General features: G+C 38.4%; 2 protein-coding genes across 2 annotated transcripts; one reads left to right on the top strand and one right to left on the bottom strand.

Moving 5' to 3' along the window:
* The first annotated feature begins 8,492 nt into the window (after positions 1-8,492).
* or71as2 (odorant receptor, family 71, subfamily AS, member 2) lies at positions 8,493-9,431 on the top strand. The gene has a single exon (XM_067451698.1). The coding sequence runs from the start codon at positions 8,493-8,495 to the stop codon at positions 9,429-9,431; it is 939 nt and encodes a 312-aa protein (XP_067307799.1).
* Positions 9,432-12,612: 3,181 nt separating this feature from the next.
* Positions 12,613-15,772, bottom strand: or71at1 (odorant receptor, family 71, subfamily AT, member 1). Its single transcript, XM_067450800.1, has 4 exons — positions 14,827-15,772; positions 14,334-14,341; positions 13,207-13,331; positions 12,613-13,048 (listed from the first exon to the last, which is right to left on the bottom strand). Exons 1-4 carry the CDS (start codon positions 15,770-15,772, stop codon positions 12,613-12,615), a joined length of 1,515 nt encoding a protein of 504 aa, XP_067306901.1.
* Between the last annotated feature and the right edge of the window lie 1,338 nt (positions 15,773-17,110).

The following is a 17,110-nucleotide window of genomic DNA, read 5'->3' on the forward strand; positions in this document are numbered from 1 at the left end:
CCACATCATTTCTCCACTTTGACATTAAGCGACTTCAATTCTTCAGCACAGCATTCCGCGAAGGCAGCGCTGCATTTGAACCGATTTGAACGCAGAAATGCTTTAGTCGCATCGCAAAGTGGATCTCCACACTCCAAGACGTGTGTTTTTGACGGAGCGGTCCCAGCGATAAAGGTTCGGTCCTGCTTTGGAAGCAGCCGGTGGAGTAAAACTGCTTCAAATGTCTATGCTGTTGCTTATCGTCACGTATGTAAACATCAGTAAACGACACGATCGTGTGCTTCGTCATTCAAATGCGTTAACGGACTTCATTGTTGTTCTCTGTATAACGTTACATTAGTCTGACGTGCAAAACCGTTTTGCTTGCTACTAAGGTTTGGTCGCATACAATAGTCCATAAACCGAATCATGTCCTCATAAACTGAGAGTATTGAAAGGTCACTAAATACAGTACATACCACAGAGACGGACGTCCTGCTGTTGCAGTTTCTATTTCAGCCTCCGAATTAGATTCATGGGTTTCTCCACGCTTGAGGACGTCACCGCTTTGTTCGCGATCGTCATTCTTTAGCTCCACCCACACTATACGCCTCCAGGCGCTCGTTTTTTTCCGGAAAGACTCGGTACAGCCCATATTTCTTTTACAAATATAATAAAACTAAAGACTTTTTGGCGATATGAAGGATGCAATACTACTCTATAGGTACTCAAGATTGACATGAGATTGACTGAAACTGAGTGCCCCCCCCCCCTTAAAACAATCTCATAGCATTATTTAGTGCAGTTGTAATTTTTCAGTGTTAATTATTTATTTTGATTGGTAACAACCCTATTGTATCTTATTCTAATTTAATTTATTAATCAAATTTAAGAATATAAAGGGAAAGCTGAAGCAAAGCCTATATTTAATAAGATTAGGGAAAAAATGTCCTTTATAAAAGGTAAAAATATAATAAATATGAAGATTTAAATACATCAAAGCTGATGAGAATGTTGCTTCAGAAAAATGACATTTAACTTTGCAGATAACCAGAATTGTAAGTCAGAATGTAAACTAGGTAACAGATGTTAATAGTGTTGTCATACCAAAATTATGACTTCGATACGATACCAGACTAAAATATCGATATATCGATACTAAATTAATACCACAGTAAAAAAAAAAAAAAAAAAAAGATAAGATGAGATGCTTAATATGACGACAGAACTTATGATTCATTGTTATTTTTTACTAAAAATTCATGTGGCCAGCATGTTCCTTAGGGTTGGGCATCGTTTTGATTTGAACAATTATTGATCAATTGATCAATTACTATTAAAATTATCTCACAAATTTTTGCTATCTCAATGTATTTTTTACAATGGTGTAAATGTGTTGCAATAGCTTACACACAGCACAAGGAAGCTTGATTTCGAATGGTAAATTGAATTTAAAAAGACGAGTAAACAATCCTGGACCTCGCCTGTAGACCCGTTCGCAATTTGGTGTTGGGGGAATTTCTCATTTGAATTAAGTTAGTGGGTCCCTAGACATGAAAAATCACAGAGGTGCTCGTCCGCCATAGTGCCACGAATGACGTAGTGGTCAAATCAAATATGGCCGCCATCGGATGATGATGAAAATCCAACATATTTGTTTCTGAATGTTTATACACATGTAATACCTCTATTTTGACTAATTATGGTATGTGGAATTCATTTCTGCTATTGATATGACCATATTGGGTGATTTTGACCTTAAAGGGGGGGTGAAACATTCAGTTTCAGTCAATCTCATGTCAGTCTTGAGTACCTATAGAGTAGTATTGCATTGTTCATATCTCCGAAAAGTCTTTAGTTTTATTATATTTATAAAAGAAATATGGGCTGTACCGAGTCTTTCTGGAAAAAAACGAGCGCCTGGAGGCGTATCGTGTGGGCCGGGCTTAAGAATGACGAGTGCGGACAAAGCGGTGACGTCCTCAATCGTTGAGAAACCCATGGCTATCAATCTCAGCTAATAGATATGATCCAGAATCAGATTCGGAGGCTGAAATAAATTGAACAGGAGAAACATTAACAGCAGGATATGTGTGTGTTTCCTCGCAGTTTGATTCGGTTTATGGACTATTGTAAGGGGCTAAACCTTAGCAGTAGCAAGCAAAACGGTTTTGCACGTCATACTAGTGTAACGTTATACAGAGAACAACAATGAAGTCCATTAGCACATTTGAATGATCGACACGTGATCGTGTCGTTTACTGATGTTTACTCACGTGACGATAGCCAATAGCACAGACATTTGAAGCTGTTTTACTCACCGGCTGCTTCCAAAGCAGGACCGAACCTTTATCGCTGGGACCGCTCCGTCAAAAACACACTTCTTTGGTATGATTTGGTGAAGTCCTGTGACAGCAGTGACTGTAGAGATCCAGTTTGCGACGAAGTGTTTGGAGTGTTTATGGGCGTGCATTTCCTCTCCCGCTCTAGTCACGCGCTTGCGCACCCTACCGGGAGAAGAGCCCGTACGGCCCATACAAGGACCTTCCGGTCTATTAACGTCAAGCCGACCCATACTCGAAAAAAACTCACCGAAACTTGTGAGAAACCGGAAGGAGTATTTTTGACACAGAAATACTCCATCAAACGTCCAACATTAGTTTTTGAAACTTTGTCTATGTTTAGGATGGGAATCCAAGTCTTTAACAGTGTAAAAAGCTCAGTATGCATGAAACAGCATTTCACCCCCCCCCCCCCCCCCCTTAAAATGGCATGGTCATAGTCATTTTCCTATTCTGAAGAATCTCAAAAGACATGTACATGCGAACTAACTAAATTTATAGTCTGCCCTTATACTGTGTATTGTGTATACAATACTAGACAGAGTTCACAAAAAATAAGACGACAAGATTTAACTTTTCTTGTATTTTACCAGGAGTATCAAAAGATACTTCTCACTTCATCTCACTATTGAGCATCACACCAATTGATCAACAGTGAGCATGCTATCATCTTGATGCGTCACCGTCAAAGACAGTGGTCTTTGGACATATTCTGACTGGAGATGACTGTATGAGCAACGTGGGGACTAAACATGCTGCTATGGCTTCTGACCCAGTGCAATACTTAGCCAACTTTGAAGAGGCAGACACCTTGACAGAGCAAGATGCAGCTAAGACATTTGATGATTTCAGGATAGAAATCTACACCAGTGGAAGTACTGGAATTGATGCTCTCCCTTCCACAAGTAGTGGGATCAGAGGCCACATCCAACAAGGGGCTTTTCTGGTTCATACGACATGCCACTTGCTTGCAACTTTGGCACACCCCTGCCATCAAAATGTCTGAAGCCCATACCACCAAGTCTGCTCACATTGTAAGTGTGCAGGCAAGTGTGACAATCGCCGATGTGGCTGTTGTGTTGCTGAAGTTTCATGCACCATATTCTGCCATGGAAAAATCATCCTGTAAAAACCCATCCCACTAACATGCATGAACACATACAGTACACTTTGAGAGAAATCAGACTATATGGTGCACTTTTAGTTAATTTGATATGATGTCATTTGTATCAGTTTTATTGCTTCTTTAGCTTAGAAATCTAGACACACCCTAGTGGCAGCAAAGCTAATTTGCAGCCAGGGTAGTCTAGCAACTCTTCGTTGAATTGTGAGCTGTAAAAAACAAACTGGTCAGGCCAATCACATTGTGTAAAGAGTCGGTGGGCGGGCTTAATATAATGACAGCAGAGTTGCGGAGGTTCCGCGTGCTACTTGTAAACAAAGAAGCTGTCAAACAGCGGTCTTTCAAATTGGCTTTGGCCGCAACTCTGGAAGACTTAGAGTTAAGCTTCTCTTTGAGAAAAGAACGGTACTGAAATCATTCTTAAGAAAGGAAGATGTGTTCGGAGTTTTGCCGACCGGATACAGCGAAAGTTTAATCTATCAACTAGTTCCACTTCACCTTCTTCGTTGCTCTGGTTGGTTGTAGCTCTATCCTATTGCGTGCAGAGGGAGTTTGAAAGACAACCGTTTATCCGCCCCTCAGATTGAGCACTGCCAATGGGAAGTTCCCAGGCCCAACATCTTGTCAGGCTATTGCTACATAGTTTTATTTGCACCCAATTGTTTTATTTTATATCATTGTACTAACACCCAATTAAACTAAAACTTCAAAGGGGATGTTTATAATTGTTACATTTCGTCTCTTCATGTCTTGTTATAATTAAAACAAATCATTGAGGGAAACAATAATAAGTGACTATAAAGAAAAAATATTTTTTTATAAAAAAAATATGTTGACCTTGATATTTCAATTACAAGATGATCCTTAATGTTAAAAAAATATTAGCAATGAATGTTAAATGTCAGATTTAGTAGAATTAAACTTATTGCATCTTGCTTTTATTCCTAATAATGGCCAAGTTATGGCCAAAGTCTTCTGAATAGGACAATTACCTTGACCATGCCTGATAAAGGTCAAAATTCACCCATTATGGTCATAACAATATCAGAAATTAATTCCACATACAATAGTAAGTCTAAATGGAGGTATTACAACTGTATAAACATTCAGAAACATAGAAGTTGGATTTTCATCATCATCCGATGGCGGCCATATTTGATTTGACCACTACGTCATTCGTGGCACTATGGCGGACGAGCACCTCTGTGATTTTTCATGTCTATGGACCCACTAACTCAGTTCAAGTGAGAAATTCCCCCAACATCAAATTGCGAACGGGTCTACAGGACAGGTACTGGATTAGTAATGAAATAAGAACAAATAAACAGATTACAAACAATAGCATAAATAAATACAATAGAATAGAAGATACAAATTAAATAGACTGCTTTATTTTTTCAGGTAGGTCTAACATTCAGATAAGAAAGTGAATAAAAAAATGCATAGTAACTACATTTAAAACAACATTGGATAATGTTCTTTGTAAAAAATCAATAATGTACAGATGAAACTATTAAAGTTACACAAGTGTATCAGTCAAGAGCAGTGTGATCGTTTGTCTTTTTGTAGTTTGAATAACAAATGACTGCGGTCCCTTTAAGACTAACGGACGCGTGGATCCTAAACACTGCTCCTGTTACTCATTCTTCCTGAACTGTTTGCGACTGTGTTTACATTAATACTCTTCCAGATGTGCACTGATAATTTTTTTGAGTGTATTTGACCAATAATAAGCTGGAAAAAGAAGCAAATGTTTGCACTTGTATCATGTGAGAGAAGGCTTTATTACGGTAGGCTATGTGTGCGCGCTTCAGATGTGAGCACGAAATCTGCGGGGATTAGTAGAATTAATTTATGTGCAATCCCGCACGAAATTCAAACCGATCACACACTAACACTAACACACTGTCATGAGGAAAAAGTCCAGCAGAACGCGCGTTCACCGTGCTCAGAGGTTAACCGGGCTGAGTGAGTATATGCCGGTGTGTGTCAACTCACTGACGGTCAGAGAAGGAGAGCGCAGCTGGTATCGATACTGTAAAAACTGAGAATCGTATCGTTTCAGATATTCCAGTATCGATAAATATCGAAATATCGATATTTTTGACAACACTAGATGTTAAGAACAATTACATTAACCCAAAACTAACTAAATTAAAATGCCAACGCTCATACTGTTTTCTTCTTTTTAATTATTAGAATTAGACATTAAGAGAATACATTTTTATGCAAGTACTTTTACTTTTATTACTTAAAGTACATTTAAAATCAGGTACTTTTTACTTAAGTGGGGTTGTCGTTGTAGGCTAGTAGGCCTACTTCTACTTTTGTAACACGGGGATCCACTGGAGGCAAGGTTGATGAACCCAAGTGCAGTTTATTTAACAAAATTCCAAACATAAACAAAAGACTTGGCAAACAAAATAAAACTTTACTTGACTGAGACTTGACTGAGACTTGACTGAGACTTGACTGAGACTTGACTGAGACTTGACTGAGACTTGACTGAGACTTGACTGAGACTTGACTGAGACTTGACTGAGACTTGACTGAGACTTGACTGAGACTTGACTGAGACTTGACTGAGACTTGACTTTACGAAACACTCACCAACAGTGGGTTACAACATCAATAACTGACAAAGACTATGGCAAACATGAGGGCTTAAATACACAAGGGCTAGTGACAAAATGAGGGACACATGTGAACAATGATTAACCAATAAACCAATGAAAACAAGACACAGGAACACGAGGCAGGAACACATGAGGGCATGGAATCACATGACAAAAGATCACATGACAAGACCAGGAAGTGCATGACAAAACATGACAGTAATAATAATAATAATAATAGATTTTATTTATAAACGCTTATTTTATTTATAAACTTTATAAATATTTTCATTCCGAAGAATCTCAAAGTGCAACGGGGGGGGGGGGGGTATACAAAATAACAAATACAAAACAATGAATAACAAGTAAAAATGCAAATGGAAACAGAGCTGATGGTGAACAGAAAACAGCTGATGGTTGAAGTCTCTGTTAGCTCTGTTACCGCAGCACACTGTGGTCCACTCCATGTTTTAAATTTCTCCCAGCGGCTGTGTCCTGATGACATCGTCGAGGCATGACAGCTGAAGACCAGATGATGGGTCTTCATGATGGGGATCGCCGCAGCACCATGCAGGAGGCAGAACATTTTTCCGGGCACTTCTGTGGACACACCGGGGTCGGCGCAGAAGTCCAAGCCGCTCCACGGCCGCAATGCAGGACGGAACAGCGGTGCAGCCGAGAAGCGGAACATCGCAACATCATGCTGGACGCCGATGACGCTGGCCCGAATGACGCTAGCCCGGTGCAAACTTCAGCCACCATGCAGCTCAAGCCTGAGGGAGACCACCAGTAAGCAGCCGCGGTGAGAAACATCAAATGTCCTTCAAACCAGAACCAACCGCAGCAATTCAAACATAAACATCAGAGAAGCGGTGGAAAACGGCGAAGAGACGAACAACGTCCTCTCAGTGGCTGCCAGCAATCAGCAACAATCCCAATTGTAGCTCTGACTGTTAGACTAGTCACAAACATAAGAAAATTAAATAAAATCTAAATCTAATAGTACAGTAACATGATTTGTGGATGGAGAAGCGGCGAACAGACAACGCCAGCATTCTCTCCCCCACGTTGCCTAGCAACATCCAAACATTTGAACAGTGACAGTGAACATGAAGCCTTAAAACATGAAACATGAACCTACACCCAAACCCCTTGTGACAACTTTTACTAAAGTAAATATATTTCTGGTTACTTGTACTTTTACTTACTGAGATTCAGTACTTCCTCCACCACTGCCGAAAACATTTAAGTTGGCTATTAGTAAACAGCTTATTAAAAAACACAACTTGATCCTACAGAATTAGTCAATTACATGTCAATCTCAAATCTTCCCTTTCTGTCAAAAATACTAGAAACAGCAGTGTCCTCACAACTATGCTCCTTTTTAGGTTTCCAATCAGGATTTATACCTTTTCATAGTATTGGGCTCCCTCAGAGGCCACACTCACAGGTTCCATATTTCTGGACAGGGGTGAAAGATAGAAGATGGAGAAAGATAGCCTGAAGTGTTGGATATCAGATGTTAATATCCAAATTTCATGGTGAACAGGATGGATAGGATGAACAGGATGTTCTTTAGTCACAACAAACCATACAAAACAATAACCAGACTCCATGCAAACCATACAGATAATTCATGAATAAACATTAACAATAGATTTTCAATCCAAGTAATTATTAAACCCAATTCATAGAAACAAATTTAAACCATACAATTGTCAAACAAACTTACTTAACGCATCCTAAGAAAAGGACTCAAAGGACATGGTTGTGTGTCCAGACAAAGGACAACAATGCTTTTTGAACCAGATGGTGTAGTAATGACATCAACCAGCAGGGCTGTGCACATGCTATATAACAACAGTTCCCATGACTAATCCAACGTAAACGTGAGTTTACAGATCCAACTCTGTGAGTATAAAATTAGTCTATGGGTGAATTCGGCACTGCTGAAAGATGATCACTTAAAGTGACTATATACTACACGCTCTGCTTTAGAGGCATGAAGGGGCAGTTTGTCTGAGCAACTGTGAATTTTATCTCAATAATTTTATGAGATTATGCAAGACAGTTGCAAAAAGGCGACATAATTACAAATTTCAACAACTTGTTTTAAGCAAGTGAGGACAAAGAATTATAATTGAATACAGTGATGTACCTTATTTTTCCTAATATGCTGATTGATATTCTTTATTGATGGTAGTTTATTAAATATGTTGTGGCAATTTAACCTATACAGTTTTTTAACATGTACTGCTTTTTTTAGGTTGTAGCCCATGTAAAATTATCCTGAATATGGCAAGATGAAGGGATGAAACAGATAAATGTTGGACACTAACTTCCCATAAGTTCTCACAAGATTTTTACTACTGTTACAGCTATTCACAATTAACAGCTTGTTTGTATAGATCGTAAATAGTAAGAACTTTCACCATGTATCCAAATGGATCTGTTTTCTCACTGGTCTTGACTTTGCACTCACTGGAACTGCCTGAGGCGAATATTTACCCTGCATTGATATTTGCAGCAGCAACATACTTGTTTATCTTGTTTATCAATCTAACAATTATTATTACAATATGCTTGAACAGGAATCTTCATAAACCAATGTACATACTGCTGCTTAACCTGCCTATCAGTGATGCAATGGGTGCCACAAGCCTTTTTCCTCAGCTGCTGTATAGTATATGGTCACAGGACAGATCAATATCCTACTCTGCATGTTTGCTTCAAGGCTTTTTTGTGCACCTGAATGGTGGAGCATCTTATCTTATTCTTACTGCTATGGCCTACGACAGGTATATAGCTATCTGCTACCCATTGAGATATGGAGCCATTATGACATCCAATAACTTGGTGAAAATGATAACTGCTATGTGGATTTTTAATTTTGCTGCTATTATTGTAGTTTTTTCTCTTCTATTACCCTACAGGATTTGCCAGACACACATGACCGATCTTATTTGCTATAAAGCAGCGTTAATGAAACTCTTATGTAATGGCACAGAGGTGAACAATATCTATGGATTGTTTACTATAGTTTTTTACCACGGCCTTTCACTTTCTGTTGTGGCATTTACATATATTCATATATTAATCACTTGTGTTACTAATAAGCAGTCTGATGCAAAGATTAAGGCCCTTCAGACATGTGGTACTCATTTGGTTGTCTTTCTTTTTTTAGAGTTTAACACTCTTTTTTCTCTTCTTGCACATCGATATGAGAGTGTTCCAGCTCACTTACGCAGGGTGTTTTCTATATCAGTTTTAGTGTTTCCACCCATTGTGAATCCACTCATTTATGGTTTTAAAACTAAAGAGATCAGACATAAAATTGTTACCTATTTCAAAAACAAAATAAGCAGTGTCTGATGTAAACAGCTCCTTGTTTCACAAATGTGTAACTTTTTCTGTTACACAAGCTGACAGCTGACAGCTTAATCTGTTTATCATGTTGTTACCTATAAGCAATCCGTTTTTACAGGGATATTTGCCCCGGAAATAGGATACAGTGAATTGTATTATTCAGCTGGTCATGTGATACCATAAGGAGATGACTTGCCTAATGTAAGACAAAGGCCTTTTATAGATAAATGTACATTTTATTTTATGTAGCTTTTTAAGTAATGCTATGTTTTTTACTTTTGGAGTCACTAACAGCAACTTTTAAACCTTCATTGCCACAGAAAACTACCATAAGTTCACACACTACACAAAGAAAATATAAGATCACCAAAACCTCAAATGTTTCAGAGTTCAAACTATATATGTTTTGATAATTTAAAAACCCATTTTACAATGAGAAATGTCTTGATTCATGCTCTCTGCTTATCATTGTCTGTCTGTCACTGGTCTTTTCAGTTTAGAGGACACAGAATCAGACAACAACATCTGTAGCCTTTAGAGAAATAATCTTTCTGTTCATAGTTATAATTAGAGTTGTAATTATCTTTATTCTTCCCATGAAAATATCCAAATGATGTGTCATTAGTAACCCATTGAAATATTATTTGAATTTATTTATTTATTAATTAATAATTTTTTTGTATTTAATAATTTAATCAATTAAAATATATTTTTTATGGAAAAGTCTCTAAAATTGTGTTTTATGGTAATGTGTATACTGAATTAACATATTTCTGCAGTCATCAAAATTCATATACACTCACCTAAATGATTATTAGGAACACCTGTTCAATTTCTCATTAATACAATTATCTAATCAACCAATCACATGGCAGTTGCTTCAATGCCTTTAGGGGTGTGGTCCTGGTCAAGATAATCTCCTGAACTCCAAACTGAATGTCAGAATGGGAAAGAAAGGTGATTTAAGCAATTTTGAGCATGGCATGGTTGTTGGTGCCAGATGGGTTCATCTGAATATTTCACAATCTGCTCAGTTACTGGGATTTTCACACACAACCATTTCTAGGTTTTGCAAAGAATGGTGTAAAAAGTGAAAAACATCCAGTATGCGGCAGTCCTGTGGGCGAAAATGCCTTGTTGATGCTAGAGGTCAGAGGAGAATGGGCCGACTGATTTAAGCTGAGAGCAACTTTGACTGAAATAACCACTCGTTACAACCGAGGTATGACACAAAGCATTTGTGAAGCCACAACCTGCACAACCTTGAGGCGGAGGAGCTACAGCAGCAGAAGACCCTACCGGGTACCACTGATCTCCACTACAAATAGGAAAAAGAGGCTACAATTTCCACAAGCTCACCAAAATTGGACAGTTGAAGACTAGAAAAATGTTGCCTGATCTGATGAGTCTCGATTTCTGTTGAGACATTCAGATGATCAAATGACAACAGGTAAATATTCGCCTTATGGCAAATCTCATAAACTTATATTTTATTCACAATAGAATATAGATAGCATATCAAATGTTGAAAGTGATACATTTTCAAATATCATGCCAAATATTGGCTTTTTTTGGATTTCATGAGAGTTACACATTCCAAAAAAGTTGGGACAGGTAGCAATAAGAGGCCTGAAAATACAGTTTCAGTGGAAATTACGTCAACACATTGGGGCGCATTTGAAGGCACTTCAGTGGGCTTTTAAGCATTAAATAATATTATACACAAATGTATAACTATATACATATCGTCTCAGGTTACGTATGTAACCATGGTTCCCTGAGAGGGAACGAGACGCTGCGTCGATATGCCATACTCCCGGCATGCCTGTGATCGATTTGTTTGGCTTTTCCAGAAGCTAATGACTGTTTGGTCCGGGTGTGCTTTATAGCTTCCTGGTCGATGACGTCACCCGCCTATGACATATCTTCCCGCTATTGGACTGATTTCACGAGTACTTCATGACGCATCGCGCAGAGGCGTTCCCCTAGCGTTTCCACGCAGCTCGAAGTTCCCTCGAGATAGGGAAACATGAAACACTATAAAGGCACAGAATAAATAAAATACACACAATGTTAATAGCCATATTACTGTTAAACAATATTTTAGTGTCGTCACACTACTATTAAGAGAGAACTGATGATGATAATGAGCACAGAGATATATGCTGAGCATGCGTGCAGCGGAGGGAGCGACATTGTTCTGTTTAGTAATCGTAGGTTTTTGCTGTCAATGCAGTTGATTTAGGAGGTTTTTTGGGGGTTTTTTTGGAAAGCTTCCAATCCAAATTGTCTGCACATAGATTTAAAGCAAAAAGGAAGAGAAAAAAAAGACTACGGAGGAATAAATGGTTGGGGAGACGAATGAAGCAAGGATTGTGGTGGTAAATAAATAATTTTGCAATGTACTCCAATTAAGGAATGTCTGTGCTTTGCTTCTCTTTGATATAATTGTAAATATACTTATTAAAATACTGATATTCTGATCTATAACCCCTCCCCAACCCTCCCACTGCCCTATATCTTGCTCTCTCATAGGCTGTAGTTCATTGCCAACGTTATTTTCAGTCAGAACACATTTCACACAGCAGGATTTTGAATCACTGTCAGGTCCAGATTTTTAGCATGCCAAAAACATCACAGGCGACGGCGACACGCCTGTGATTCTCTTGATTTGGTATTTCATAATTTACACTGCATGATTGTCACTCACGAGAACGAGCACCGATTTGCCTATGATTTTGGGCATTTATCTTCAATTTCGCAAAACCTGTCAGCATATCAAATACTAAGTTCACAATGCCCAATTGATGGTCCCAAACCTGAGACAGAATGGACTTCAATGTCAGCATTTTTGATTTGCTCACTCTGAGCTTAAGATTTCAGTGACGTAAGTCCAAAACCATATGAAATCCACCATCCTTTTTGGCCACAACAAATTAACGGCTGTAGAAGTATGTCTCTGCCTGAGTGGGGGTATCTCTTCTATAGCAAGAGATACCTTAATTGTGAGACCTCGGGCAGGCGTTGTCATGCGGCTAGGGACGTTAACCACTCTGTTTCGGCACCTGCTGTACTGTGGGCACCAATACATTTCCTAACTGCCTCTGACGTGACGTGAGCTAATGAGCTTTCTGTCATACCTATATTGAGCCTGGACGCACAAGAGGAAGACCTCTAATACAGAGGACTATCCAATTGCCTGATCGGGCTTGCCCCCCATGCCAGCATTGGGGGCTTTGAACACCATCATAAACAGGCCATGTGCGCATGACCCTAGGGCTTTCTCTTGAACTCCGAAGGCTAGGACACGCAGAGTATCAGAGACTGTGCTCTTTGATGGGGCACTTAGTGGGGGAAAAGTTAAGGCTGGAGTCAGGAGGCGCCACAGTGAATACGCTTGCTTGGTTTGTCCAAACTCTCCATTGGAGGGCCTGGCTAAGGTCAATCTGTCTGCGTTCTGCATGGGCAAACTAGTGGGCAAGTCGTAGGACCCCAGTTTCTGCAAGGGGGTTCGATAGGCGATGGTTAAGGAACTGGGGGCTCTGAAGAGAGGACGAGCGCGAATGAGCTGGAGCTGGTTGCTGTTCGACCTCCCTGGACCTCCGTGGCAGACTGCTTTTTTGCTGCTCAATATTGTTCGACCACAATAGTCACAGACTCTCCAAATTGGCCATCATTAGAAATGGGGGTGTCTAACAAGAAAGATTTGTCTTTCTTTTTTTTTATGTCAGTGTGAGTAAGCCAAAGGTGGTGTTCTGCTAACACCATGCCTGCCATGGACCTGCCTGCATGGGGAGTATGTTTGGTAGCTCTCAGCGCCACGTTAGCCTCCCTGAGCTCCTTAACAGCCTCAGGAGTCATGCCTTCTCCATCGTCTAGCTCTTTCAATATATCAGCTTGATAAACCTATAGTACAGAAACAGAATGAAGGGTAGCTGCTACTTGCCCAGCTGCCATGTAGGATTTACCAAACAAAGAAGAAGTAACGGTTTGGAAAGCAAAGCAGGTGGCGTGACTTCCACGATGGATCCAAAGTCAGTGTGAGATCGCGGTTTTATAACATGAGGACAAGACCGGGGGAGGGGGGCGTTATAATCCGTCTGCTCACTCTCCATGTCTTTTTTTCCATGGCCTTTTATAAAGGTGGCGAGTCTCAAACACAATACTTTCAGATGCAGCCCTAAACATAGCACGCACCTGGCGTGATGACATTAGTAGTGACCTCTGGACCAAAGTCTGCACAGTAGAGAACAACTCTCGCAGATGCAGAAAAAAAAGCTAACAATTAAAGCTAAATCTTCAATCACCTCCCGACAATCCTGAAAAAAAGTCTGTTGCTGCCTCAGTGACAACTTCACTCAGAGAAGTTTTCAATCTCAGCTGCCAATCATGACGTCCCACCCTCCATTTTTATAGCATCATATAACTAACTAAAACCAAATGTATTTAAAAACTAAGACTTAAAATGAAATCAGCATGATAAAAACTGCCTAAAATGACAGAAACCAACTTTGGGACATATTATATGAAGTGTAATTTGATTGTTTAGTTTGTCTTGCTTCCATTAGAATACATGGAGGGATGGGGTTATGACCTATACTTGGACCAACCACCTGGGGGGCGATCAAGACATTTCGGCTTCAGTTTTTAACACGAGTGCGGCAGGCTTGGATGGGACAGAGTTGTCGGCTGTTCTTCCTCTTAACAGTCATGCAGTGTGAAAACAGCAACAGCTGAATGTTAGCCCAGATAGTCATGCAGTGTAAAAAGAGCAGTGATCTGACAAGTTTTAAAATTGTGCAGTGTGAACTCAGCATTAGAGTGTGTTGCAGTTATCTATCTATCTGCCTGCCTGATTGGATGTACTAATAAACTTTGTTGTATGAACTTTGAATCTTCTGCCTTCACCTGTTTTCCTGTAACAACAGTCACTATTGTGTTAAATGGGTTCTATATGAGGCAATAGAATCAAAAGCACTTTATTCAAGTTAATCATATACAAATCCTTAAATCCAATTTTCCACATTGATTGATTTCATTTTATTTTTTGCTAATTTATACTCCCAGAGGTATAACAAGTATATAACAAGTATGCACAGATAGCAATTATTCAGATATGTGTTTTAATGCCTTCACAACAATTGCAAATTATTTACACCAAAAGATGATCATAAAAAATCATATTATTATGCAAATTAGGCAAATGAACTATTTTAATTCATGACCCAATAACCTGTTAGAAATATATTATTTTGAAGCAGTGTTTGACATGATTAGTCTCGATATAACGGGAATGAGTTAGACCTGTGCACATTTACATCCAGAATACCACATCAAGAAATTGTTTTATTATTATTATTTCATTATGATTTTCAGTTTTTAAAAACAGATGCATTCTTACCTTGTCCAACTTTGTTCCTTTTTAAAACCAAAAAGAAAGCTATTCTAATATCTTTAGTTTTCATTCCATATATGACTGGATTTAAAACTGGAAGGACTGTGTAAATCATCAAACCACAAATCCTCTGTGCACTGGAAGATAAATTGGGGATCCGATATGACAATATAGCAATGGTTGTCACTATTTCAAAGAGAAAAAATGTAGTAATCTGGGCCATGCATGTATTTACAGCCTTTAATTTTGAATCTGCGTGTGTTTGTTTTATACACGTGAGGAGAATGTGCGTATAAGAGAAAAGCTGGATAGAGACACTGATAATCTGCATAAATCCTGTCATTGATAAACCATATATGTTGTTCACAGTAAAATCCCCTCCACATGAAAGCAAAAGCAAAGATGGGTTGTCACAGTACACGTTAGAAATGAAAGACTTACATTTCTCTATTCTAGATTGAAGGGAAAATAACACAAGTATTAAGACAAAGTCAGTGCTCCATGCCAGAGCTATGAGTCCACATATTCTGCCAGGAGTCATAATAGAATTGTATCTGAGTGGGTAGCATATTGCTATGTACCGGTCTATTGACATAGCTGCCAGTAGAAAAAGTATTGCACCTCCATACATATGTACCAAAAAAGCCTGAAGAACACATGTAGGGTAATACACATCATTGGTTTCTGTTATAATGTCCACAAGCACCCTGGGCAAAGCGGAAGTGATTCCAATTAAATCGGTTAGAGGGAGGCTGAACATGATGTAGAACATCGGCTTGTGAAGGTTTCTTTGGGTGATTATCAGTCCAAGAATTATTCCATTACAGAGCACAGAGAACACATAGATCAGAGCCCCAACAAAGAACACAGGATATATTGCTTTGGGGTGGACATCAAATTTTGCAATTTTAAGGTTGAATGTGAAAGTAGAATATGAAAGATTTCCAGCCATTAAAAACCTTAATGGGGAGGAAATGATGTACATTTTAACCATAAGAATTTTGCAAGATAAGGTAATGTAAAAATAAAAGATTTGATCTATATACTTACCTTTTCAATTCACGTTACAATAATTATTACTTTAGTTGTATGACTTGAATACATCTGCTAGATGCATAATGTAAGGTATGGATATACAGCGTTGCCTTTTATGTATGCTCAGAAAAAAAAACGTCAGACAGTCATAGTTCTGCTGATGGTCTTTCAAAAAGCAAGATGATGCAATGTCTGTCTCTAAAATAGAAATTAGATGTGCACTGCATTTCAACTCTGTTTCAGCTGGATCTGCCATTTTAGAGTAGTGAAAAAGCTTGTCTAAAAATGCACATTTTCAAATTCTTTCAATGGTCAATAAACCCTAAAAGACCGTTTTTAGAATGTTAACAGATAAGTGTCACATACTGAAAAACTATATACCACACATATTATTTTGACAACTAAAGGCTGTAATACGCTATAGATCTTTTGCCCAGATTTGTGGTCAACACTAGTTGCCGAAAGTCAGAGCAAGTCAGATACTTTTTAGTTTCAGAGCAGACTATGACAGTCAGATGATGTCAAACATGTCTGATATTTTTTTAATGCTTTTGTTTGTCATGTAACTCTTAGCAATGAGGCACATGTTTCTACTTTCTACTTTTTAGTTTTTGTTAGGAATGACTTAATAGTATCTAGTGAATAATTGGATTATAATGATTATGATTCCCATTTTTTCTATAAAATTGTTTACAAAATCGTCAAGTGAATGATGCCCAGTCTTTTAATATCTTTTCAGATTTTAAAAGTCATGTAGCATTTTTCAGACTTAAGGGGAAAGTGTTTTGCTGTTGTTGTCGTTGTTAGATATTTCTTTCTTCTGGTTAAAATCAAAAAGAAGCAATGTCTTAGAGTGTAACACTAATGAAAAGGGAATCTGGAAAAGGAAAAATCAGTGAAGACTATGTATGGTATTATTACATATATCTCCACATTATTCATGATAAGTAATCCAATACTGCGCTGACTGACAAAATCGCAACACCATGGAGTAATAAAAAATATTATACATGTGGAGGCTGGGGTGTGTATGTATGGAAGCCCATTTATGCCACAAAAATTATTCTTTGGTAAATCATAATTATGACAAAAAAAACTAAAATTATGACATTTTGTATACATTTCATATATATTTCGTAAAAAATTATGACATACTAAGTCATGATTTTTACATTTTGTGTCATTCTATTTTTTATATTTAAAAATATTTGTGTGCTGCTACCCTGTGTGTGGAATTAGCAGAGTGTATGCATGT

The sequence above is a fragment of the Pseudorasbora parva genome, chromosome 8 (assembly GCF_024679245.1).
Source record: "Pseudorasbora parva isolate DD20220531a chromosome 8, ASM2467924v1, whole genome shotgun sequence".
NCBI lineage: Eukaryota > Metazoa > Chordata > Actinopteri > Cypriniformes > Gobionidae > Pseudorasbora > Pseudorasbora parva.